This window comes from Scomber scombrus, chromosome 9, assembly GCF_963691925.1.
Source record: "Scomber scombrus chromosome 9, fScoSco1.1, whole genome shotgun sequence".
Taxonomy (NCBI): domain Eukaryota; kingdom Metazoa; phylum Chordata; class Actinopteri; order Scombriformes; family Scombridae; genus Scomber; species Scomber scombrus.
The window spans coordinates 19724977-19752563 of record NC_084978.1 but is presented as its reverse complement, the minus strand read 5'-3'; the positions used below and the strand labels follow the sequence as shown (position 1 = coordinate 19752563).

The 27587-nt window shown below is 43.3% G+C and overlaps 1 protein-coding gene across 3 annotated transcripts; it reads right to left on the bottom strand.

Annotated features, from left to right (window-relative positions):
- Positions 1 to 565: 565 nt before the first annotated feature.
- ankhd1 (ankyrin repeat and KH domain containing 1) lies at positions 566 to 27309 on the bottom strand. 3 transcript variants are annotated; one of them, XM_062425473.1, is made up of 39 exons: positions 26864 to 27309; positions 23421 to 23574; positions 16393 to 16549; positions 16017 to 16164; positions 15702 to 15849; positions 15367 to 15600; positions 15141 to 15235; positions 14554 to 14709; positions 13927 to 14008; positions 13442 to 13633; positions 13200 to 13309; positions 12848 to 12935; positions 11824 to 11951; positions 11586 to 11729; positions 11403 to 11505; positions 10990 to 11252; positions 10535 to 10822; positions 9999 to 10419; positions 9748 to 9887; positions 9523 to 9634; positions 9219 to 9364; positions 8974 to 9116; positions 8151 to 8364; positions 7719 to 7894; positions 7380 to 7542; positions 7201 to 7296; positions 6972 to 7088; positions 6696 to 6864; positions 6378 to 6577; positions 5890 to 6242; positions 5466 to 5618; positions 5173 to 5322; positions 3108 to 4671; positions 2740 to 2929; positions 2472 to 2597; positions 1956 to 2207; positions 1595 to 1779; positions 1325 to 1492; positions 566 to 1202 (listed from the first exon to the last, which is right to left on the bottom strand). In XM_062425473.1, exons 1-39 carry the CDS (start codon positions 27140 to 27142, stop codon positions 1143 to 1145), a joined length of 8067 nt encoding a protein of 2688 aa, XP_062281457.1. In that variant the 5' UTR covers positions 27143 to 27309; the 3' UTR covers positions 566 to 1142. The 3 variants fall into 3 exon arrangements, with proteins under 3 accessions (XP_062281457.1, XP_062281456.1, XP_062281458.1); XM_062425472.1 differs by having other exon boundaries at positions 14554 to 14717; positions 15143 to 15235; XM_062425474.1 differs by having other exon boundaries at positions 10535 to 10816; positions 14554 to 14717; positions 15143 to 15235.
- Between the last annotated feature and the right edge of the window lie 278 nt (positions 27310 to 27587).

Sequence of the window (27587 nt, the reverse complement as noted above, 5' to 3'; positions counted from 1 at the left end):
CGGTCCTTAAAGAAATGAAAGCCAGCAGTGTCATTGGCTTTAATATACAGTCTTTTAGCGTCTGTCGCCGCCTATGTACGCGTGGTGTAAACAACAAATAAGCTTTTCTTAGGGATTGGAAACCAAAATGTCAATTCTAATTAAAACATGCTGCCCTACACATTTACAATATGTCTCCACAACAGCCATTTCCAAAGATTGGAAGGGAAACCATATGGATGTATGGTATAACAAATCACTATTTGTGTATATTAATCTTGTAACTACATTTTGAATATAACGTAGACATTATTTTGTATGCATGTCATGGTTTCCTCAGTATTCACTATTTCTGTCCAACACTTTCACCACTAACTGGAGTATTGTGTAAAGTTTCATGTGCCAGTCACCAGTAAATCTCAAATATAACATGTAGAATTCCGTAATTTTTGGTGGAAACAGGTGAAGATGACAGGTGAGATGATGCCCAAAGGGAGCCAACTTTGTGGTAGGTCTTGATGTCTGTTGAACACTTAAATATTTTCGATCCAAACATGACATAAAACGGTTTCATAAAAAACACAAATACTTTTCAATCTTTTTATTGAATATTAAGGTAAATATTTCACATTAATACAGGCTACATAAAGTAGAGCCACTATACGACATGAAATTTACTCTCATTTTAACCCTTTTTTAGTATGTAAACAATTATACATGTATTTACCACTCTAAAAGGTTCTGATTTCTCTTTCTCTTTAGGTAATCATCATCTAGTTCTGGGCCAAGTTTAAATAGCTACTTCATGTTGAGCCCCCTGCAGCCCAAGAACGGTGTATGTGGGTTTAAGTCAAAATCGCTAAACTACGCAGAGAATGGATCCTGTTGAACAGGTGATCGCGCATGTTTGTTTGCATCATCGGGACACTGATAACAGCTCTCGCCCAATTTCCTCTTTCCTTGTTTGAGATAGGCACATCAAAGAATGGTGTCAACGTCCAATTCTTCAACCCCTGCTCTGCACTCTCAGGTCTCTACTAAAGTTAACATGTTGTTCTTTTTCTTTTTTTTTTCTTTGTCTTAATTGGTCATATTTGTCAGTTGGTTTTTCATGTTTTGCGCTGTGGGTCATGCTGTGTGCGTTTGATTGCTGTGGACGCCGTCTAGTTGACGTGGTTCAGGTGCACATTGCCCACATGAGGTGCCCAGGTACCAGGCCACACCTAGAGGGAGAGAAGAGTAAGATGTGTTAAAACAAATCAAGTCTAGTGCTATTATATATAATATACAGTTAAACTCTAAGCATATGATTGGACAATATGGGTTTAAGAAAAGAAGACATTACCTGTTGTTGTGGGTCTGAGTTATCTGCATTGTTTGGGACCACTTTGATAATGGGGCTCCATGCGGGGTCACCTGCGTGCAAACCATTGTACATCGGTCCCCCTGGCCCGTCTGCCATCGGAGGATGCGGGGGCAGCATGGTTCCACCATACATTGACATAGGCATTCCCTGGACAGTGACAGAAAACTAGTTATAAAGAGTAAAGAATAACAACAATAACAATAATAATAACATGGTTAAATCTTGTACACAGCTATGACTTTGTGTTACCTTTGGGAAGTCCATGTAACTGTTGGGCATATGCTGAGCCTGGTGGTAGTTGTTAGCAGGGTTTGCGATACCGGTGTCATCCTGCTCCATCGGCTGGTGCTGAGAGAAGGCTGACTGCTCTGCCTGCATCTGAGGATGCATCATGTGACTGCTCATCAGGGGCTGGGACCAACCAGACATGGCCTCTGTACCAAGACACACAAGAGGTTACAACCTTATCAATGGAAAAAGTAACAGATTGAGATATGTGGTTGATGTTATGCTTAAATCACATTTACAGAATGACTGTTTATGCCAATTTTATCTGTTGTATCAATTTTAACAAACAAAAACCAAATGCCAAAACAAAGTTTGCTCTCACCCGAAGCACTGCCAACACCAAATGACCAAATGCCTCCCTGTCCAACTGATGCCGTGTAGCTGGTGGTGAGGAGAGGTGGATTGACCGAACCCGTCTGCCTGATTCTGGCCAGCCGCTCTGTGCCGATGGGTGGGGGAACCTTCCGGTCCTGCTGCGAGGAGCTGCCTGGCTTAGGCGGGGCAGGCGGTGCCACAGCTGAGGTGGAAAGGGTGGATGATGACACCGTAGAGGGAGGCGGTACAGGAGACTCACCTGGTAGAGAAGAAACAGATTAGGAAAAAAAGAGTGAGTGGTGGATAACATTTCTATAGAGATTCATTTGCAGTTTCTTAAAAATTGCACAAAACAAATGAATGAGAGCAGATATAATGTCAGGCATGGATTAATAGCTTTCAGAAGACCAAAAAAAAATAAAAAAAGTTTTTAAAAAATGCCACTATATACAATACAAAACAAAAAATCTCAGTCCGAAAAGCTGGAAGAAAATAACAAAACAAAAACTTTTATGGCTCCCACCTGATGTGGATGCACTCCAGGGATGAGGGGAAAAGTGCTGTCTGCTAAATGAGGGCGTGCCAACTCCTGTATGACCGTGCAGATACACTGGACTGCCAGAGATACTGGTGGCGTAGCTGGTCAATGCTGTAGGTGGAGACAATAAAAGCCAAAGTTCAATACAGGTCACATAAGAAAGCAAACTGCATCTTAAAACTTGACCTTACAAGTAAATTCAAGACCAGTGCTTAGTGTAATGTCCTGTACTCTTATAGGATATCAGTCATACCGATGGGGCTGTTGACCATCCTCTGGGAGGCAGAACGGTATCCAGGGGCTTTGGAGCTGTCTGGAGGAGGTGGTTGCATCATATTCTCCATCTGGCCCATGTTCATGTAGGCTGGTGGGGCCGAGTACGACTGCTCTGGAGGCGAGCGAGCAGGCAGATGGCAAGCACCCCACACCTGATTGTTTCCCACCTGCAGGGTGAGCACAAGTGATAGCGACCAAATTGTAAGTGATGTGTGTAAACATGCTTGCGTCCCACTGATTTTTCAAACACATGACTTATGAATGATATCACTGCAGCTCTAACAGCTCAAAATCTAAATGTGATGTCAGGCTCATCTTTATGTAATAGAGGTCCGTTTATCTTACCTGGCTATTATTATCAAAGATGCTGCTGAAATTGAAGAGGCCTGCGGGTCCAAAGTTGGGGGGTATCTGCTGAGGCTTGACTGCATTGGCCACATGCTGCATCTGGGAACCGTTCATCATCCCGAGGTTAGCAGAGACCTGAAGGGAGCCCTGAGCCTGGGCTTGAGCTTGGGCCTGTGGAGGCAAACTTGTGGGCTGGGACGTCTGGTTTTGGGTCTGTTTAGGGGGTTCTTGCTGAGCATTGAAGGGCACAAACATGGATTGTTGTTGTTGTTGCGTCTGCTGCTGCTGTTGCTGCTGCTCAGGAAGGGAATAGTAAGGCCCTGGTGGCTGCATACGATGGGAGACTCTGGGCGCAGGGGCAGAGAAGTGGGGTACAGTGTTGTTGGGATGTGCAACATTGTGTGAGAGAACAGGAGGAGGTACTGAGGGAAGGTGGGAGCTGGGCTGTGGGTTGAGGAGGGGTGGCGGAGCCTCTGTGGACGGTACAGAGGAGGGAGGGGGAGGTAACTGCTGCCGAGGCTCTGGTTTGGGAGGTAAAGCCATGGCAGTGGGAGTGAAACCCACAGAGTTGATGCTCTCACTGACGGAAGCAGGCTGATTCTCTACAGGTAGAGAGGGCTTGTCTTTTCCAGGAGGGGCAACAGCAGCGGGCTCCGTTTTAGTTGACTGGAGGGGGGGCTGTGAAATGGGTCCGACTGAGTGCTGAAGGGCGTTAGCGGTGGTTGTAGTGGAACTGTGATGTGCAGGAGACCCTGTGCCTCGTACTGCATTGCTGCCACTAGAAACTGTGGCAGCAACAGACACGGGCGTGACACCTGCAGGCTTGGGGTCAGGGGCAAAGAGCTGTTTTCTAACAGAGGAGGGAGTGGGGATGCTTGGTTGGGGATTGTATGGGGTGGGGTTAGGGGTATGAGGTGAGGCTGCAGTTGAAGATGTGTTAGGAGCACTGGTGGTGGTGGTGTTGGTGGTCGTGACTGGGGCTCCTGAGATGGCTGTGTTGCTGTGCTCACTGTGGGTCGAGTTGGATCTGGCCTGGCCTGCGGTGCTGTTGGTTCCTCCGTTGTGTTTGGGGGAGCTGCTAGCACTGCCGGGACTCACAGGTCGCACAGGGAAGGGTCCCCAGGTGCTGGCGGCGGGAGAGAAGGTGCCACCAAACTGAGCCATGGGTAGACGAGGGTGTCTGATCTGGTGCATGGTCTGAGCAGCCAGTAGAGCCAGCTGGGGGTGGGCGTACGCCAGGGGCAGAGATACCGGGAAAGGCTGTCTGACGTTTGATGACAACCCCTTCCCAATCTTTCCCCCAGCCTGAGAGGAGGACGAAGACGAGGATGAGGAGGGCTGGAACGAGACGCCTGTTGAGGCGACCAACGAGCTGAGGGCCTTTGGCCCAGTGGTTGAACCACTGGTAGCCCCTGTGGTACTGGCGAAGGAAGTTGAGGTTGTTTTAGAGCCTGGGGCTCTAATGTGATTCCGGGGGATCAGATCCTCAAGCTCTTTGGCTGGGTCTTGGATTAGAGCATTTATCAGCTGGACTGCATACCTTGTAGACTCTGTTCCTCCTCTGCAACAACAAAAGACACTTTATTTAGAAGACTATGAGCTTTTGTTAAAAAGTGCAACAAATCTAAGTCATGACATGATTAACTGATGAAGTTTTAAGACAAACCAAAAGCCCCCCTGCAAAGCCTGATGGTTGAAATTTGAAATTGCTATTCAGTGTTGCTCAATGCAATTTTGTGAACATGGAACACAGCCAGTTTGAGTATGGTCCCATTTCTGGTCCTCAGTTTTTGGTAGGTTGCACTAAAATTAAATGATTTTACTTGATCAAAAGCCAGTTTCTCCAACAGATGCAGTTATTAAATCTACTGCTGATGTCTTCAAGTTTTAGCTGTTCTATCCTCCCCAGCACTGATTTCTTGCAATCAGACTTTTTATTGTTGCTCTAGTTTTTGTCTGAATGACATTATCCAAGAGGGGCTGACATGTTTTATGAATCTAACCATCTGTTATTCTGCAGCTGCAGTGGTGTTTACAGTCCACCAGGGGGCATCAATTTTACCTTATGGTGATCATCCTCTCCCCATTCTTGTCCTTCTGTTTGTCCACGTCAATATGAGCTCCTGTCACGTCCTGTATGGCTGTGATGTTGCAGCCTCCTCTGCCCATGATCCTAGACACCACGGAGGCTGGCACAGACAGCTTCTTTGATCTTGAAAAGAAGCAGTCAAATGTCATTTTATATGCCCACAAAGACAAGCTGTGTGTGTAAGCCATGCACATGTTCAGGATGTTTACAATAATCCAAAACTGGTTCCATGTATATATCTAAAAATAATTAAATGAACCACTGACCTTCTGACAACCTCCTTCCAACCTTCTTCTCTTTTCTGGCCTCTCTTGGGGCTTGTGAGGCTGAGCTTACTGTTGGGTGAGGTGATGGGAAGAGCCATGGTCTTGAATGGAGAGGGCAGGGAGTTGTAGGTCGAGTCGCTCATGTCCGGAGCTCTGTGACAAAACAGGCAAAGCTCATGTTCAATACGGATCACAATAATAAATAATACATCTTTTATGTCATGTTGGTTGAGACCTGGAATACATTTCAATATAAGTTAGAAGTAAAACATAAAAACAGGTCTGCAATTTAAGAACATTAACTACCAATAGTTCAAACATTAAAAAAACATCTTTAAAGCTAAATTTGTTCTACCTAGATGTGCAGCTACGACCCACACACAATTTCACATGATTTATATGCTCTGCTCCATAAGAAACTCACTTTTGCGTTGGTTTTGAGATGGAAACTGTGACTTTGTTATCCACTTTGCCTTCCGTCAGAGGTTGAGGACAGTGTCTTTTCTCTGGGCCGGGCAAAAGGGCCTGGGCTGCTCCTGAAGAGGGGGCTGAGGAAGAGGAGGAGGAGGAAGAGGAGGAGGAGGAAGAGGCGGACGAGGTGAGGTCAGGGAGGTAGTTGAGCTCCTGACTCTTGCCCCCGCTGCTGCTGCTCTCACTGGCACAATCGGTGCTATCCAAGGGGTCAGAATCGCTGTTGCCACCAGTCACTCCCCCGCCCCCACCCCGTGGCTCGCCGTGGATCTTGTTCTTGTCAGCCTTGTGCTGTGCTAGTGCAACCTAAGAAAAAGGATGGACAGACAGATGTAATCAAACTAAACTTTCTTTCATAGATATACTTCTAGTCTGGATATGAAATCAGATTGTGAACCAGCAGAGACAAACACAATGCCCCTCAAAATAATTAGTGCTCACCTGCGGATCCTGTAATATGATGGGTTCGTTAGGCGAAGAGTCCTTGGTCTTGTTCTTTTTGTTCTTGCGATTGGTGCTTGGGGTAGTGGCCACACTTGCTCGCTTCTTACCAAAAGCTGTAGTGAAGGTGGTGGAAGTGGCAGATATACCAATGGTGGTGGTGGTAGTTGCACTGGGAGGCTCAATAGGTACCTCTGATTCTGAGGGGAAATAATAATAACATTGACAACCAACCACTTGATTCCAGTACAATATAATTTAAATTCTTCAAAAGCTCTTCAAGTCTCCAATCTTAGAGCAAAAGTCATAAAAAGTTACCATCAGCCGAATCTTCCTTCTGCTCCTGCATGTCAGAGAACTCCTCCTTAGTTTTCTGCCCTTCCTCTTCCTCCTGCTTCCTCTTCTGCTCCTCCTTCTTCTTCTTGCGTTTCTCCTTGCGCTTCTCACGTTTGGCAGCCAGGGCCTGCTTCTTGCTCTCCTCTCGAGACTGTGAACATTAAAAAGGGCCGTGTAAATAGCATGTTTGTATTTATCCATAAAGTCAATTGAGGATGCTGTGACCTATCAAAGCACAGCCATAGGTTCTGACATTACCTTCTCCAGGTCGAGCTCCTTGAGGAGAATGCTAGCGTTCTTGTTGGCCTCAGCTGCCTGCTGGTCTTTGGCTTTGACAATGGTCTCCATGCACTGGTGGCACTTCTTCAACAGCTCCTGCAATAACGGGAGACAGACAGCTGGAGTTGAAGCTCTGCAAACATTATGATCGTCTGTCAATTCCAATAAATGTTGTAGTCTTATGACTGAGAGGGAAATCAATAACTACCTTGTCAGCAATGGTGGCAATATATCTCATGCATTCAATGTCTGATGGGAATTGGTTGACCTCCTTCACAAGGTACTGCACCACTTTTACATGACCCTAAAATATTAGGTTAAATGGTTAGCGACAAGAGGTTTGTTAAGATGTGGCCCAAAACATTAAAAATCAGGATTACTCTGCACCTTGCGAAAAGCAGCCATGAGCGGGGTGATCTTGCGGTTGTCGGCTGCATCCACATCAGCACTGGCATGAACCAAGAGCTGGACCACGTCAAAGTGACCGCCGTTTGCTGCCAGCCAGAGAGGCGTGTTCCCTTTCTTGTTACGTACATCGATATGAGCACCCCTGCAAAAACGGGAAGTAGTACTGACGTTAAGGGGCATTACAGCTCATTGGATTGGGAAACAGGATGAATACTTTGGCAACAGTTCAACAATTCACGCAACAGCAGAAACGACAGAGGATCATCTCATAAGAAAACAAAAATACGGTTCTGTACAGAGACACAACAGGGCGCTCACCTGTTGATAAGCAGCTCACAAAACTTGTAGTGGCCCTTGTCGGCAGCAATTGTGAGGGCAGTGTCTCGGGATGAGGGAACAGGGGGAGCGTTGACATCAGCACCTTTATCTAGCAGCACTCGTCCCACCTCTGCATAACCTCCTGACGCCGCCTCCATCAGAGGAGTAAGACCAGTCTGCATGAAGTGAGGAATCAGTTATCAATATAGCCAGCACAGTGTCACAAATAAAAGGTCAGTGTATTGTTTGCATTTATTAAGCAGAAGACATGATGTTTTCGCCAACATTTATTAAATGTCTAACAGTCAAACAATGGGCCATCCCAGTTAGAATAATGGGCGCAGCCTATATAGGCCTGAAAGAGTTTAAATTAATATCAAGTCTGATAAGTAAAGTCTGTGTGCTTTGGTGAATGTGACGAAGACACCTCACCTTAGCACGGTGCTCTACGTTGGCCTTGCGATCTAGCAGCAGACTGACGACCTCCGCCCTCCCCTGGAAGCAGGCTAGGGTCAGAGCTGTGTTTCTGTTGGTTTCAATCTGGGCATTGATGTCCGAGCCCATATCTAGCAACAGCTTCACTGCAGGTACGTGACCATTCATAGCTGCCAGCATCAGAGGAGAGATTCCTAGCTTACTGCCAGTCCTGAGGGGAAAAAGAAAAAATATGTATATTAGCAAGAGACCAAAAACTCAATGAAACATTCAACTGTTTAATTTATTTATTTTTATTTTATTAGTTTACATATTAATGCCCATTAAGGCACAACATTGAATAAATATGTTAAGAGAGATTCTAGTATGTTGATCAAGTCAGGCTGCATATTTAAGCCTTTCTAATGCTTTTATGTGACTTTTTAATGTTTTGCATTTGCTAACAGAGCAGCATGATCATGACAATCAAGTATTTTACCTAATGACATGATCAGTTGCATTTGTCTTGGTTGCAGCACAACATGCATTTTCACTTTTTCCAAAGTAACATTTATCAAAGTAGCACCAGTAGTTAGAAAACCTTGGTTTTGATCCTTACTGTTTCTGTTATGCTATTACTTTTTGGTGTGGCTAAAACCCAAAGGCATTTTTTCACTGTGTAGTTTAAAGAACTGACAAACTCATTTGCTTTAAGGAACATAAACAGTTTTGTTACATTCAACCTCTGGAGAATGATTTTCTCCATATATTAAACCAATGTGTAGACATGTTCCACTCATACCAACAGGCCAAAGTGAATATTGAAGTCCTTGTCCCTCACCTGGAGTTGATCTCAGCTCCAGCATTGAGGAGTATCTTAATGATGTTGACATAACCCCCAGAGGCAGCAAGGCTAAGAGGTGTGTAGTCTGAAACATTGCGGTGTTCCTTATTGGCTCCCCGTAGCAGCAGCAACTCGACCACCTGAATAACATAGTTGATATTTATGCAACATAGCTGAAGTCATGAAAATGCTCCAAAGAAGTGTCAATATTGTGAAGGCCGAGTTATCATGAATGGCTTTACCTCCTGACGCCCCCCAGAGCAGGCCAAGGAGAGGGGTGTGTCTTTGGTTCTCTCTGACTGAGCCTCAATGTCACCCCCTTTGTCCAGGAGCACTTCCACCACTCCAACGTGGCCAGCAGTGGCAGCCAGGATCAAAGGTGTAAAACCTGTGACAACAGAGGGAATATGAAGGCTGGTTGATTACAGAAACATGAGACACCTATTTTTGATCAAAATCATCAAAGCTGAGCTGTCTATTGCCAGTTATACTGTTGAAAGTCCCTTTCATGTGCCCATTTCATTATAATTCTTCATCATTACATACCTTTTTTGTCCCGGTGCTCAATGTTGGCTCCTCGTGCGATGAGGACAGACACCAGCTCCTCGTGTCCTCCTGCACATGCCAGTGTCAGCGCCGTGTCATGGTTACTCTCCGTCTGTGGAGAAATCAAAGTTTCTCAGCAAGGTTCAGGACTTTGAGCATACATGCACCGACAACTTTAAGATCGCTGTCGACTGGAAAAGTGGCAAAAATGTCAAAGTGTCTTACATGTGCATCTATGTCAACAGAGGGATAGAGGGGTAGGACAGAGGGTGGTGAGGCGATGTTTGCAGGCGTCTGTGTGGGCGGCTGGGACAGGGGTGTGGGTGAGGTTGTAGTGTTCAGCATGGGCACGCGGCTGCTGACAGCTGAAATAGCAAGAAAGAAAAAGTTTAACAAACATACAGGTCAGGGATTTCACATTCCTTAAGACAATAAATAGTCAATTTCAAGTCATCTGCAAAACATTTTGCACTTGCCTGCCATGATGTCATCCAGCGTGTCTGTGAGCGTCTGTGCAGGTGTGGCTACCATGAGCCCATCGGGGGCCTGCTGAGGTATCATTCCTGGGCCTAACCCAGCCAACTGTTGACCTTGGCCCTGCTGCTGTTGGCCCAGCATCTGCTGCCCTACCAATACCCTCTGCAGCTCTGGGCTGGTACTTCCCGGGTAGTCTGCAGGGTTGTAGTCTGGCAGGGGTTGGATAGGAACGAAGGCCTGAAGAGGCGGAGGGGGAGGTTGCGGCTGGGCCTGTGGTGAAGGTGGCAGAGGAGGCTGCTGTGGCGGTTGTGGCCCATCCCTGTAGAGAATTGTGCCCACCTGAGGAAGCTTGGTGTAATCGTCCTCTTCGCCATCCACCTCATCCTCTGAACCCTCCTCATCATCTTCATCTTCCTCTTCCTGAAACAGAACAGGACACGCCTTAAGCATCTGAAGGCAACAAACACTGTGTTCAAGGAGTCAAATCTAACTCTTTTTTTAAGAAATGACAAAATTAAATTGCAGATGGTGTCACCTCTTCCCCCTCCTCTCCTGGCTGATCATCCTGATCCCCATCTCTGTTGGCCTCTTCATCTGTGTCGGAGCCTGTGTGTACTTGGGCACCTGGTGTGGTGGGAAGGGGCCCTGGAGCAGACGTCGTACTTCCAGGCCCTGGGCCCGGGCCCTGGCTCTGTCCAGCCTCCTGCTCCTCCTTTAAGCCCTTCGCCTCCATGTACTCTTTGGTGAACTGTTGCTGTGTTTTCAGCTGTAGCTGGCGCTCCACCTTCTGCAACTCCTTTAAAATTTTCTTCTTCTTCTGCACCTAAGTGGACAACAGCCACATCCTTGTTTGACCAGACTTAACTTCTGATACCATGCTATGCATGTAAAGCAACATTTAAGTGTGAATTTGCTTTAAAGGTGACATCCACTTCACTTGACATACTAAAGAGAAGAATGAGATTGGCTTTTAACTAGATGATGGGTTACCTGCTCCTCTCTGCTCTTCTTCAGCTCCTCAATCTTGTCTTTGGTGAGCGGCTCCCCCTGAATTAGCTCTAGCGACTGAAGTTGGGCTTTTTCAATAGCGCTGATCCTCTGGCCCAGCTCATTCAGCTTTCCCTCTGTCTCCTCCACAATGCACTCTAGAGGCTGGCACAGGTGGAAGGGCGGCAGAGGCTCCGTTTCAGGCCCCCGGCCAACTGAGCTGGGGACGCTGGGCTGAAGGGCTGCCTGTCTCTGTTTGGACGCGCCTGAATTTGAACATAAGACAGTGTGAGGATTAGGGTGGATAAACAATAAAATAGCCATTAAACAGAGGAGACAATAAGCTCAATCAAGTCTGTAGCTCACCCACTTTATGGGTTTACTCAAAAAGTGACAGGAATTGTAGCATTGATTACCTTTGCTGGAGACAGGTGGGGGTGTGGCGATGTTTGATGGGGCTCGGTCAGGCTCCTGAGGGGGCACCACCATGGCGAGAGCTTGGAATGGGACACGAGGAACCTGTAACAGAAGGGGGCGTGTTAGTTTTAATCACCAAAAACAACTTCCCTAAATGAAGGCTTTATTGCTGGTCAATTTACCTGAGAGGCATCTTGCGAGGGGGGAGTGAGCTGGGAGAGATCAGGGGCTGGGACAGACAGGATGTTGTTGGGGTAGTCCAACAGGTAGGACACCACATTAGTGTGGCCACCTTTAGCAGCTTCTATCAACATGGTCGAGCCATCCTATGTAAGGGAAGACATATGGTGTCAATAATGTGTTATTAGACACAAAAGGGAGCTCATAAATATGCTCACTTGTCTTAAGTCTGTGTATTACTTTGAGTCTGTGTGTGGGATCCGCTCCATGTGCCAGCAGCAACTCCACCACAGCCAGATGTCCTCCAGCACAGGCCAGAGACACCACTGTGTGATCATTATTGGCTGTAGCCCTGTTCACATTAGCACCTGGACATGAGATGAAGAAAGGGAAGAAGAAAAAACATCAACTCAATGTGTATGAGGAACAGGAGTCTAATTACTCCATTTACAAACTAAAAGTCCTGAGGTCTCTCATTCAAATTAATTACGCATAAGTCATAAATGTAGTTTCTCCAAAACTAATTGCAAATATTAATTCAAAACAATGAGTGCAACACTGAACATCTGAACTGCTCTAAGTAATGACAATTCATTCATGACATCTAAAACAACAGAAACAAACTGTACAACATAAAATCCTGTTCCCCTTTTTTCTCTAGTCTTTTCATATTGATTTGCGTATGACTGTAAATTCCTCCAGGATGAAGCCTCTTCTACGCAATAAAACCAAATTTATAAATAACAACCTACTATGTTCTCAAAGTTGTCTCTGATTTGGCTGAGCTGATTCACATATTATTATATTTCATACAATATCTACTAAGTTTCCATATATTAATAAAGTAGTCAAACTTGACCAATAAAACAAAAAACTAAGGGAAACTTGAAATTGAGTGACCAAGTACAGATAACTGAAAACTTGGAGGGTGCAAAAAAGACGACCAAAGGAATCTGATGAAGCAGATCCTGTGTAAAATTAGTCTTTTTATAAATCTATACACCAGATTTGACAGGGTACCAGGTCTTACACATTACAGTTTTACAGATCACTTGACTTGTGAAACAGGGTCCAAATAAGTGAAAGTATCCTGCATATTTAAATTCACTGCAATGAAATCCCAAATCAGCTTCTAATGATCACTTGTAAAGCATGTAGAAATCTACATCTGGACTTTTCAAGAAAGATATTCCAGTAGTATTTTAGTGGATTTAGGTTAAATCAAATTTCCTTAAAAGTACACTTCATCTGGTACATAACATACCTTTGCTGATAAGGAACTGCACTGTACAGAGATGTCCCGCCCTTGCTGCCTTCATTAAGGGCGTCCGCCCCCCTTCAGACTCATGTTCCTGGAGAGCAAAGATGAGCAAACGTGTTAATTAAAGCTGAGATTAGTCCAGAAGTTATGAGCTATACAAGTCCAAAAAATCTAACGCCTAAGAAAAACTGTTGCTGTAATACTACAGGAAAACTTTCCTCATACAATAGCTTGTTTCCAGTTCAATCGATTAACATTTGCATACAAAATACTTTATTACACATCTGTTCTGCTGTTATCTAGACATCAAACAAACAATTGTAGGAGACAAACAGGATGTAAGTGAAAAGCATACCAAGTTGGCTCCAGCCTGCAGCAGCACATCCGCCACATCAGTGTGGCCGTTCTCACACGCGTACGTCAATGCTGTATCCCCCGTCGCCGTGGTGGCATGAACATTTGCACCTGAATGACAAATCATGAGATTAGGATAGTAATCACAATAGAATTTAATTTTTTTAAATGCAACTAGGCCTACTCTTCATGTCTCTGTTCTTCTAGATCTCCAGCTCATTGCCTTGCTTCTTTCCAGCTCACCTGCAGCCAGAAGGTATTTGACCAACTCCAGATGGCCTTCCTGTGCAGCCTCCATGAGAGGAGTGGAGCAGCCTAACTCGATGTCAGCCCCTGCCTTGATGAGGAAGTCAGCCACTTCCAAGAAGCCTCCACAGCATGCTAGAGTCAGAGCTGTTTCCTGGGTCTCCTCTGTCTGGGCGTTGATGTTAGCACCTGGACAGCAGAACAAAAGCACAAATTCTTACATTTTGCACTTCCCTTGTCCTATATACTATGCAGCTGCATGACACAAATGTAATATAGGTATTCTGTATCCTTGAAGAGTTAACAATAGACTAGGATCAATATGATTTGACATTTTAACATCTTATTCCATCTCAAATGCAGTATAATACAAAGAGACGACTTATCATTCCAAAGAAATCCAAACATGTGTACGCTGTTTGCTGGAATGGAATTTCACTTTATGTTTCCATTTCCCAGATCTAGGACCAAAGATCTTTTACCTTGAGCCAGCAGCAGTGCTACCATCTCCTCGTGGCCTTCTCTAGCTGCCTCCATCAGGGGGGTGTAGCCCTCATCATTAACCTGGACACAAACAGAAGCATCGGCAGATAAGAAAACAGAGGCGAGTATGACTCACTGTGGTGTAGAGCTCTGCTTTTCTTTTGTGTCTGTGTATTCTCACAGAAACTACTAAAACCTAAAGCTGCTTTGGTCTGGCATGTTGTGTCCACTACCTCACTGCAACGTGACTATGTTCTGTTTTCTTCACTAATCTTTGTCCTGCTTTCTCTAATTTGATGGGGTTTTTTTAATTAGCTGTCTAGTTGGTTATACAAATGCCATTTAAATGTCAATAACAAATTAAATTCCCATCACTTGTTCTCACACAGAAAATATTTTCACCTCAAAACCCCAAATTTCTAACTGGATTTAAAGGCTTTAGGTTGAATTTAGTACAGTGATTATCGGTAATGACTGGACAGTCTGTCAAAGAGACAGAAACACAAAAATATATCACTATAGTGTGCATGAAACATCAAGTATTCACACTAAGTAACTTTCTCTGGTATTTTATGGCCTTTCCTAGACTTGTGTTGGTGTTGAAGTGTCTCTGTCTCTTTGCACACCTCCTCCAGGTTTGCTCCCCTCTCTATGAGCAAGGCTGCCAACTCCACATGTCCTCCACAGGCTGCGAGGGTGAGGGGCGACTCGAAGGAATCAGCTGGCATGTTGACCTGTGCACCGCTGTCCAACAGCAGCCGCGCCACCTCCACATGGCCGTCCTGGGACAGCGAGACACACAAAGAATGTAGAGATAAGCACCTGAATAAATATATGGGATCATTTTTGCTATAAGTCTATTTCGGATGCATCTTTACAGATCTCAATGTTTGGATTCGAAATATTTCCTTGCTGCTCAGCTATATTTGACAGAAGCATCATCACTAATAAGATCGTTTTTCAGTCAACAGTTAACACAAGGAGTTTGCTTACACTCCTATTGGAATACCTTTCTTACTGGATTTATTATCCAATTGTGACACAAAGAAAGTCTCATATCACTTAAAAATATGACAAGTTGCTGGTGAAAAATGTTTACGTCACGTTGGCGCACCAGAAGAGGATCAAATTTAAAGTAAACTTAAATTAAGAAGCCATCTGAAATGACCCTGAGAAGAAAGCATCAAGGTAATGATTTGGGTCAGATGCTCACCATGCAAGCCTCCATCAATGCAGTGTGCATCTCATCTGTCTTGTGTTCCTGGTCTGCTCCAGCCTCCAACAGAAAACGCACCATATCCAAGTGACCTGCAGTGGAAAAGAAATCCATTTTCTAATCCTTTTATCAATGTTAACACAAAAATAATGCATTAGAGCATGTTAATGATATAACAACTAAATATCATAATAAAGGGAGCAGACTATATCAAAGTTCTGACCTTTGTAGCAGGCAAGTGTTAGAGCACTCTCTTTGAACTCATTGGAGTGTGTGTTGATGCCGGCGCCATACTCCAAGAGTACTCTGGCCACCTCCACGTGGCCAGCACTCGCTGCCTCCATGAGAGGTGTGTGTCCGTTTTCGTTGTGGTCCTCAATGTTAGCACCCTCTTTAAGCAGCACCTTCACCACATCCACAAAGCCACCGGCACATGCGTACGTCAAAGCTGTGTTACCTGGAGGGACAAAAAAAAAAAGAACAGATTAAAACTTGCAGAACAGGGACAGAACATTAAATATTCATAATTATAGAGAAATTAAGTGAGTGGGGTTTTACCTGTGGAGGACTGTGCGTTAACATCTGCTCCGTGGACCAGAAGCAGTTTGACAATGTCCACATAACCTCCACTGGCAGCAGCCATGAGTGGCGTTATGTCCCCCTTTATGCCCCGGTCCTCTACATTGGCATGCATGGCCAACAAAACCTGGATGAAGGATGAAATATAAATTAAAAAAACATGTAGAGGGAAGCTCAGTATTAACACAGTATTAATTAGTTAATACCATGATTTATTTTTTCTTTAGGAGAAGTATACACTATTAATTCATAATCTTAACTATGCCAAATCACCCCCCCCTTGCTTTCACATACCTGTGCAAGTTCATAGTAGCCAGCCGAGCAGGCGAGGCACAACAGGCTCTCCCCTTCCTCTGTGTGTTCGTTGACACTCCGTCCCTCATCCAGCAATTTGCGCACAGCGTTGACATCTCCATCTGAGCACGCCTCTGCTAAACTACGGCTGAAAATAACCAGACTGCTACAATTACTGCCACTGTGACAGGTGAACACACATACGCCTCACAATTACGCAACCACCTCCCATACACGCACACATTCAGACATACTGTATGCCGCTCAGACTTGAGACAAATGAGAATGATGATATATGAACTTATGAATTATTTTTATCCTCTATGAAACAAGATAAACTGACATATGCCACTGTCAGTGCGGGCAAGATACATACTTGTCGGCTTGGCCGGCGTTGAGTGTGTTTTCAGCTCTCATACGAGTCAGGGCTGCTGCTGCCTCGTCCAAGGCACAACTCACAGATGACGTCAGTCGCCGTAGCACCTCGGGGTCTGCAAAAGCTTTACCATCGGCAGTGGACAGTTTACCGATGCCTGCCGAACACCAAAAAGGCAGAGGTGCATAGGGCAAGGCAAACCACATGGGAGCACAACCACACCAGACCAGATGAAGAAGCAAGTCCAGTCCAGCCAATCCAATCCAGGGTTAGTAGCAGCATACACAAAGAGGAAAAGGGGGAAGACAAAAAAAAAGGAAAAAAAAAAAATCACACACAGACACAGAAAACACACACAAGCATTTGTTAATATGGCTTGATATATTTTCCACTACTTTCAATACACCATCTATGATTCTATTAATACTACCCTTTATTTTTGGCAGTGACTGGGTAAAATGGTAAACAAGCTACAAAAACAAAATCCACTGGGCAAGTATGGGTGTGTCCAGGTCCAAACTGAACTCTGACCATATCAAAAATATAGTACATATAAGTATAGTATAATAAAGTGAGGAAGGTAATGTTAGTTTTATGGAGTTGTAGCAAGTATTTAAGTTCAGGCTGTTAATGGTAGAAGAGAGAAAAAGTCTTGTCCTGAGTGAATTATAGATGGGTGAGAGGCAGTGAATATGAGAGAAACAGAAACTGGAGATAGTGGTCAACATGAGGGGAAAAAAGGCATAGATGAGAGGAAAACAAGGTGCAATATGAGAGAAAAAATGTGTTTATGTGTGTGTGCGTGTGTGTGTTCGTCATGAAGGAGGAGAAAAAGCCAATGAGGGGAACGAGAGGGAAGAGCAAGCATGAAGAAAAGAAAAACAACTTTTGCTAATGACCTACATTTAAGGGTCTCTTTCAGAAGACCTAACAAGAACAATTTCCCAACTGGCAAAAATCATTCAAGTATTTGTCTACCTGTGTGGGGTACAGCGCATGTAAAACTAAAGCAAGAAAAGCCAAGAGGGAAGAGAAAAAAAACTGTTGGCTTTGAAGTGTTCGGCCTCATCTTCAACCCATCCATTAGCCAGGCAGAAGTGGGCTCCAGTCCTTGTGGTCCTCCTGTGTTTTTACCACTGGGCCTGTGACTCAAGCTAAACTTAGTACAGCTCACAGACAAGGACTTCGCAATGGTGCCACAGGCAGAGGAAACAAGAGGTCGAGGAAGTTGAATATTAATGATTTACTGTACTGTGTATCATTATCTCTGAGAATGCAAGAAGTTCACTGACCCAAAACTGACTGAACATACGTAAATACTACAGACGAAAACAAAGAAACTGAGTGTGCCCTCCTTTTTTTTCCCTAACCTTTTTTAAGAAGATTTATTTGTAAACTTCTATAAACAATACTGTTTCAGACTCTTCACACAAAAACAAGCGACCGCCTGATAAGGTTTCTCACACAAACCTATGCACACCTAATCTTTTCACCATGAGAAAAATGGACATTGAGTTAAAGGAAGTCAAGACTGTGACTTGAGGCGGATTTTTTTGTTGTGTTTTAACTGGAAGTAGCTACTGTCCAACCACTGAGCCGTCTACACCCACTGTACCAATAACACAGTATGTGGTCTGAGTAAACATTTTTGTCCAAGTTGCAAATTAACATTTTTTAGCCAACTTTTGTTTAAGAAAAGGCCAAATAGCAAGAAAGTCGACATTGCAGCTCACTGAATTTCACTGCTCTCATAGTAGCAATTTGTTAATCTATAAACTCGCTGCCTGACTTGGAAAATGTCTCACTAATGTTCACTACAGCATACTATAACAAGGTTTTGATCTTAGCTGGGTCTAGCTCTTTAACATGGCCACACAGAGGGTCCTAAGGTCCTTGGTGAGGCCTGCACTGGTCTACAGCTTCAGACTCAAGCCCAAATCCCTAAGGTACAGTCTGTTTACCCATCAGCACCTGCAAGGCTCTCCCTAAATCTTTGACATGTTTACACAGACAATATGATCTACAGACGGGCGACAAATTAAAAGGGAAAACTTAAATAAATAAGTGGAGAAACATAACAAATGCAGATATTTACACACAGATGTGCTGCATGGTACAATTAAAGCTGCCCTCCAAGTATTTTTTGGCATTTTTAAGATATTTCATATTTAGTCAGTATTTAGTCATTTCCTAACAACGCTGATGACCCAAACATTTTTTGACAGATGATTTTGTGCTCAAAGTTCAAAAATGTAAGTTTTTGCTAAAACAGAACAATGACGTCTGACTATAGTAGAAAGATGCAGTGATTCGTCGTCCTCATAAAATCTTTTTGTTTTCACTGATACTGAAGGAACAGATTAATGCTTGAAATATAAATCATGTATTTCAATTAAACACTCTAAAACCAAAATCGGCATAGAAAATAATGTGGTTAAAGCGCAAAAGTTGGTAAATCTTAAATGAAAGTGAGTGATGTCACTGCAGCATCTGAAGGCAGCAGGGCTGAAATGTTGATAAATCTGCCTCAGCCTCTGGGAAGTGCAGTCGTTACCTGTTTGCCTTTGTTGAATTGCCTGATGACACCAGACTGTTACAGTGTAACAACACACATCAGACTGGTTAGTTATTCTGTGGATATTTGGCTTTTATTATGAAGGAGACGTCGGGTTGGCAGCACTCAGGCTTTTTTCCAACTTTCGTTTTAGTAAAAGTGGCGCCACTTCTTTTTATCCTCCACATGTGATGCAAACACTGTTGTGCAACATTATTTACTATTACCATTTACAAGGTGAGATACATTATAACTATTGCAGACACTGCATTGGTATGATATAAACTGCTTTACCAAATCAATCTCTTTATTTTTTATTTCTATTATTATTATTATAATAATTAACTGATGAAAACAAAACTACTGTATCTGTCTTTGGTTGCAGGTTTGTGGTGATGAGTGGTCATGTTGTGACACTCTGAACCATCCAGACAGGCTTTCTGTTAGTTGAGATGTCGTTATCTCGTTTAACTGTAACTGGCACAACTCAGAGCTACGAGAGCAGTGATGTGATTGGCTGGAAGAGTATTTAATAATCACCACACCCACTGATCTATAGTCACCGTCACTCAGCCCTCTTGCATATTGCGCTGCTGCACATACATGAACCTAAAGAGCAGTGCGCCTAATGCCAAGTTCATACAAATGACTGAGGACTGAAGCCGTCTGCTGGCGTCGACTGCAACTGCCAATCAGCTCATAGTGAAGTCAGCTGGTCAAAATTTCTTCTACGCGACCAAAAAAGCCTGACAAGCCCTTAGAACGCAAGTACAGAGGGTCGTTGCTATGGAAATCGTACAACGTCTTGTATAGTTGCATTGGTGTAAACGGGCAGGTTTTGCAGACCGGCATCTTGCAAGTAGTTGCAAGTTTCAACTCGTGTCGCAGTAAATCTTTGGTGTGAGCTGGGCTTTAAACCTACCACGCTGCACCTGACATTTATTATTCAGATTTTAACTGAGCCACAGTCGTCAAAATAAGCTGAGTAAGGTAAGAAAGACCGATCACAGAGTTATTTGCTTCACCTCAAAATTGTTTTGAGCTACAGTCTGAGTTTGGTCTCATTTGTTACTGCTGGAGTTAGCTGCTTTAAACTAATGTTATTCTCTGAGTGACGACATCAAAACCTGCTTACAATCTTACAATCTGCCTTTTTTGAAGATGAATTGGAAGATAACTGTAGTGTGTGTGCGCTGCAGACTGTCAGGGTGGCACCCTTGCAGTCAAGTTCCACCTTTTTCTTTCTGACAACATCACATTAATAACTAGCATTTTAAAAAATCGTTTTTCATCCACATTGCGATACATGTAAGAAACAATCCCCCCACCACTCCTTGTAAGTCAACAGGTTAGGCTATAATATCACTACCATTACGACACATCAACATTGCGCTAGAGTGGATTACATCAGGCTATTCTTCACACCCCCATTCTCTGTTTGAGTAAAAGCAACAAACATTATTGCATGTCTAAATGGTACGACCTTTCCCCTTGATTTCACTTAACACTTTTGATCAGCCCAGTTTCTCCAGAAAAAATAGAAAAGGCTCACTAAACCGATGGCTAATACATTTTTAGACTAATTTCTTCCACTCTACGCTCCACTCTGATTTCCCTCTTTAATGTTTCTTGTTCTTGAGAGTATTTACAGCAGTGAAAAATTACATGCTCCACTGATTCCTCTATTTGACAGCGCTTAACATACTGTCATGTTTGTGCCACGCATCACACTACTAGCTTACTCAATCCTTGATTGGCCAACGGCATGTGCCAATATTCTCCAATGCGTGAAAAAGAACGAGCCCCCCCAGCTAGCCCCGGCTCTACGTGTGGATCCAACCAGAGCACGGAGCCCCTGTTTGTTATTCAGGTTAAAGTGGGAAGAACCGCAGGTATGTCGGGCAGCTAAGTGAAGTGGAGCCTGCAAATTTTGCCTGTCAGATTGGCAGAAATGTTCAGGCCGCTGCTGATATTTCATTTTAAAGCCTTTATCGGCCGATACCACTGACATGCCAATATCATCATGCTTCCCTAGTTGTAGGTTAAGGTGGATAAAACACATCGCAGAATAATAATGAACAGATTGGCATTTAATTAGCTTTATTGTAGCAGATTCTGATCCTTTAAAATATGCCCGGATGATTTGAAAAAAAAATGCCAAAATGGGTTTTCACTCATAATTACTACTGTAAAGATGTTTGCTTACGTTCAAATGATTCTTCCCAAAATGCGTAATTTGAACACTTCTCACAAACTTGTTGAATGTATTGACCAGTTTTTTTAAGTTGTATTATTTGACAGCTAGCTGTTATCATCACCTCTTACATTACAGGTACATTTCATTTTACGGCACAAACAACAACGTTGATATATTTTGCCACTCTCTGTGAGGCGATTCTGTCTATCGTTGTTCCACTGCCCCGTAACTGCAAAAAAAGCTTACAGAGCACTGGACATTTTATCACCGATGTATACGTGACCATTCGATTGTTACAAAAAAATTGGGTGACGCTGAATCTGTTAATTCAATCAATTGAAAGAAATGTTTCATCTTGTCTGAAAAAAAAAGGTTGTAAATATCGATGTATGATACGGGTGTCGCTTTGCTTAAGCTTGCAGAACAATCCTTACATGTTAAATTTATTTGGCTTGGCTTTGGTTTGACATGGAGTCAAAATATGATGTAACGCTGATATACTGGTTCTGTGTTTTGCACACCTTACTGCCGTTTTCCCCCTAACCCATCTGACATTTTTCTCCTCACATTACAAGACAGTACAGAGAAGAGAAATATTAGCCCAAGGTCACCCAAGTTTATTTAGGAGTAACAGTAGCTTTCATTAATAATCCACATATGCTGACTTGTCTTGTATGCTGTACGTAGATTGTTTATATTTAATTCTGTCTGGCATTAATTAGTCTTTTTACAACGCAAGAGGATTGATCTTTCATACAGAAAACTCCCAAACCCAATACAAGGCAGGTTTCCGTTATGTGACCCATTTCAAAGAATTACAGATGTCACCATCAAGGCTTTTAACCTGATCACACTTGTATTTATATTTTATCTACATACAATACAGCTGCACAGTGCAAATACAACTAGTCAAGCCAATTCAGGTGTCTTGTACTATCCCTAAAATAAACTTACTTAACTAAATGTGGCATAGATCACAACTTTCCTTTGGGATTATATTTTGTGTAATGATCTGTTGTACAATCGTGTAATATATCCATCAAGAGTTGAGTGTCAGTAAACATTTGTGGCAGACAGTTTGGGTAGCCTCTTTTTTATCACCCACATGAACAAAAAGCTTAAGTTCATCGACTGTAAGCAGCAAGATAATGTCACACAGAGCATTAGCCGCAGCATGGCTGGAGCGAATCACAACCAGGTAGCCTATGCTCGCCATCTGGAGCCAACCAGAGCACCGACCCCCAGTTTGTATTTCAGGTTAAAGTGGGATCTGTCGGGCAGCTGAATGGACTGAAGCTCGCAGAGGAAGCATCGGGACCATCAGGGTGAAAAAGTCCTAAGAGGGGAGCACAGCCAGGCCACAAATCGGCCTATCATATCGGCAGAAATGTTAATTTCGGGCTGATGCGATATTTCATTTTAAAGCCTTTATCAGCTGATACTGATGACATGCCGATATTATCGTGCATCTCTAATTATTTGGTTGCAAATCCGACACAGTCAATGACTGTCTGAAGTCTACAACCAGGAGATATCGCAAGACACTTGGCATCTTCCTGGGTGGTCTCGACAGATCTAGTATTTGGTTATTTTGTTCATGCTGGGAATGACGAGAGGCTGTCCAAATCTTCTGACCACAACACTGACAATGACTCCTGCTGATATTATATAAAACACTGTAAAACTCCTCACAATCCAGTGTAAGAAAAAATTACAACAAATTACATTATTATTATTGTTATTGCTGTAACCGACCTGAAGAAGACCGATAATGCAAGTTACCACTTGTTCTTTTCCGACTTGTCAGGGAGAAAGGGGGAATACGATGAGATTAGCCATTAGCCGTTCAACACGGGCTCTCTGCATGCTGCGGAGGCTCAAGCGCGTTGCAGAGTTAATCTGCCTGGTAATGTTCATAAGCCCAAACGAGGCCAGGACACCCAGCCCTAATGGATTAATCTACACAGTCCTTCTTACATCTAGATTACAAGTTCTAATCAAACTAATTTACCCAAATCACTTTCAAACTATGTGATGATAGGACACCTGCAGAAGCAGCACCTCCTCTTTATTGCTGTTTCAGCCCCAGGCTTCATACAAGCTGAGATGTTTGGTTTGGATTGGAAATGGGATAAGAAAAACTGACACAGGAAGATTTAGCATAAATTAAAACTGGTTGGAGCAAAGTAGGTGTGGCCAGCAGAGTACTGGTCAACTAAAAATGAACATGAATCAAGTCTTGTAAAGCTGAATTAAATTCAGACAAAGCCGCCATACCTGCAGCTTCCAGTAGAGCTTCAAGTCGCGCCTGTGTCTCTGGATCAACAGTCCTCAAATCTACTCCATCTGTGGCGCTGGACAAAAGCAACTCTGACGCTGTCTTCATGATGGGGTTATCCAGGTCCTCCTGGTCCAAAATGAATGACTCCACCTGAGAGAGACAGAGCGAGAGAGGAATGTAAAAGAAGAATTGTAAGCTTCCTTTACAGAGGAGGAGACAAGAGCCTGGACCAGTACATTCATAATAGAATAAAATAACTATGTGGAAACATTTGTATAATGGTGCTTAGCACACCACATATTATTTAAATAATTCTGCATAAAAGTGCTCCCTGTATACAGAGTAATATAAATAATATGTGATTACACACAAATACACTAGCTATAAAAAGACCAGGCATGCTGCCCTTGTTTATTTACTGTCCAACAGAGGAAGGGAAAAAAGGAGCACAAGGATAAGCGAGTCACAGCATAGGAAGTGCTACGGCCGGGAATTACAACCCTTACACACATGGTGAGATTCAGCTGAGAGTCAGCTGCCCAAATACAGCACCACAGTCTCATACCTGAGCTTTGGCCCTGTTGGCTATCATGTATTACAGTCTTTCAGACATTTTTATCTTAAAACCCCTCAAGTGGGTCAAGATAACATTAACTTTACTAAACAAACAATGTTTTATTTACTGCTAGTATAATATTTTTCTTAGGTCAAATTCTTATTTTGTTCCATTTAAATAGACTCACACGTTACTTTATGTGACTTGCAGATTCAAAATTTACATTTTTTGGTTATTTATTTGTTCATAATCAAAAATACTGTACAGTTTTAGTCCTGAATGTGTCAACTATTTATCTATTTAAACAATCTAAACATTACATCAGAAAACACTCACAGCTTATACATTTAGCCCATTAATTTGAGAGTCAACATAGCTTTAATTTCTGTGTTTTAAATGGTTCTAATGTCGCTAATTTGTATTTGGATCACAGCATGTAGGTTTATTAACATCGTGAGTAGCTGTGGAAATTGTTCATGGCATACTTTGGTTCACAGGTGAAATAAACCTCAAAACCTCATCTAAATACATGTGCCAGATACAAAAACAAACTGTAGCAACATGAAGAAAAAAAAATAGACTGTACCAAGAGGCCAAATTAAAACTAGTGATTAGAGCTTGTTATTTTAAAAACATTTATCAAAGTCCTGTCCTCAGATTAAACTTTTCCACAAGATAATATTTTGATTTTCATCTACAGGGGCACAGTGTCAGCAAGAAAAAAAATACCTAAATTACACCCATGACTGATTTACACAATTTCATGCACGTAACTTTAATATATTGTGGGGGGAAATGTCTTTTTTTAAAGTCAATCATTTATCGTTAACAGTACACCAGATGTATACATTAGCTATAGTGAGCAGGACAAATATGACATAAGATACAACTAACTTAGGCAACATCCTACCTAGAAGGTGAGATTTTACAAAAAATGTAAATAAATTATGGTCATTCTCCAGTTTCCACAACAACTTCTGTTAAAAAATGACAGAGTAAAGATCTCGCTATGTAAATCCATAGGCTGCAGCAGGCTTTTAGGGCCTGGCCCTGAGAGCAAATGTTGGGAGAGAGTCAGCATTCAGCAATGTGGAGGAATTCAGCTATACGATAGGAACACAAGAGCACAACAACCCATGGGGGATGTAGCTCTACAAAGGCTTTTATAATCAACAATGGACATCAGTCTTCACTATTAATGAACTACAGTTCCCAGAGTGTTGGTATCCAGAGAGCTGGAAAGGCCTAGAATGGCATCTGCTTAATCCTGGGGCTCAGATTTTAGCTACTGCCCAGAGCAGCAAGTTCTCCGCTGGAGTAAAGCACCACAACAAACGCTCCCTTTCAGGCTTATATAGTAGGCTGGGTAAGTGAAGAAACATGACACACAGGCCATACATTTGCAATTTGATTCAATTCAACTGCCCGAGATGGGGCTGTCAAACTTGATATTTTCTTCTTCTGCAACTTAACAGTTGATGCTCAGATGGAAATGATAAGCTATATTGGCATTGGTATCAGCTGACATCTTTACTTGTCTGACTGTCATGGCTGCGGTTGGTTTCAGACAGGTTTTCCCTCAGGGTCAGATATTAGTTAATACAATAGAGACGGTTCAACAGGTACTGTGAAAAGGGCAACAGTGACGATTCCCTCCACACCCAAACTCCTTGATGACAGCGAATGCAACGTTACTTTTTAGATGACAATTGTTATTAAGTTACCATGAAAATGTTATTAAACTGAGACCTTTGATATATTTGTGCAAATCAAATATTTACCAACTAGCAGTCTGACAACTTCCATTCCGGTGTCCGCCACGGTCATATGATATAGTCAACTCAATTACATGACAATAGTATGGCTGATAAAGTCTTAATTCTTTAAACTACCAGCTCACATTAGACGAGGCGTGCGGTTTGGTTATGACATGGCATTTGGTGAGTGTGACGGGTAAGCTTTTAATAATTTTGACAAAATCCCCCAAGATGTGATTTTGTCACATTGCCATCTAACGAGGCATTTTTGGGTACATCTCATTCGTGCTGTTGACACAAATATTTTGGATAATCAATGCACCCCGTCGGAGCTGACCTTAAACATGTCGACAGTATGTTCAGCCGAGATGCCATCACACCTGTCCATCGTGTGTAGCTGCCAGCACATGGAAAGTTGGGACACCTCTCAACATGAACTCTCAATTGTGACAACGCTAATCAAGTTGACACGGTGGTAGTGGCTATCTGACCAACAGAGGCTAAAGATAGGGAAAAAACATACTGGCGTATTTGTCAACACCAGCTGTCGAAAACTGGGATAATTCCACAAGGAAAAGCATAATCTAAACGTATCTAAAAGTTAGCTGATCAGAGTTAATTTACATGATTTGGAAAAGTGACGTAATTGCACCACAACTACGAAATGGCAGATAGTTAGCTGGCCGGTGTTCGTCCGTGGTTTTTTTTACACGGACATCTTCCATTTGCTGCGGCTGGAAAGCTGTTGGAAGAGCTGCAAACTTGTGATGGGTGTTGCGAGACGACAGCACCGAGCGAGGCCGTCGTCGCTTCCACCCTGAACTAGGCCGTGCTTACAGCCTGCGCGGCATAAATAAAACATATTAGCCGGCTAGCAGTGAACAACTGCTTGTGTCTCAACCAAAACATTATCGACATCAAAACTCCTCATAAGCACCTGGAAGTGAAAAGGAGGTGTTATTCGAGTAGAGTGCTGGTTTATTTTACGTAATTTCAGCGGCCTGGGAGGGGGGTGGTTGCCAACTGCGAGCTAATTCGCTAGCAACCAGCTCGCGCAAGAAGAGGAATGTTGCCTAGCTCTGTGCTAGGCTTAGCTAACTAGCTTAGCTCAGGTTAGCGTAGCTACCTCTGAAACCTCGTCTTCGTCGCTGCCGGATCCTGGACCCGAGGAGAGGACGGCCGCGGCCGCTAGTTTGAAATCCAGTCTTTCTGCAGCAGGCCCGCCAGGCTCGCCGTACAAACGTACTTTCTTCCCACCTACACCAATCCCAATGCCCCCTAGTCCGACTCCTCCTGGCGTCGCTCCTACCCCCATCCCTGCCGCTGGGGAGCGAGGAGTCACCGAGTCAATCTCGTCCTCGAAGCCGTCCGTCAGCATTGCCGTCCCGGCTACTGCATCCTGCATACTTATGTTCACGATTACGTGTGTTAACGAGTTACTTGTTGACTTAAACGTCCGTCCGGGATCTTTCTTTCAGGATATTTGCGTTATTTTACTTCAGGGAATCCAGAAACTCTCCCGAAGCGAGGGTTGAGGAGGATCTCTTTCCCCCAGCCATTAACTTTCTAGCAACCTAACCCGATACGCACTGTTTCTCAGAAAGACCGCCTCTATGGGGGGATCCTGACGATCCCATTGGTTTAGCAGAAAAAAGATCTGTTTTCAATTGGTTAAAATTAATGCTTGTCAAACAAGAGACCGCAACGTCATGTTAGGTTTACCAATATCACGAGGCTGTAGAACGAACGTCAAGACATGACATGGTAGGCCAACTTCACTGGAGCTGTAGCTGTGATAGTTCATGTCAACTCTTAGTGGGAAATCACATAAATACAGTGAATACAGAGAG

What these genes read in the sequence shown, in the direction of transcription:
- ankhd1 (XM_062425472.1), bottom strand. Translation starts at nt 27,142, where the DNA reads ATGCAGGATGCAGTAGCCGGGACGGCAATGCTGACGGACGGCTTCGAG. An exon ending in GCTGGATGACATCATGGCAG is followed by an intron (nt 9,888 to 9,998) that starts GCAAGTGCAAAA and finishes TTGCTATTTCAG; the next exon opens with CTGTCAGCAGCCGCGTGCCC. An exon ending in ACTCAGACCCACAACAACAG is followed by an intron (nt 1,203 to 1,324) that starts GTAATGTCTTCT and finishes CTCTCCCTCTAG; the next exon opens with GTGTGGCCTGGTACCTGGGC.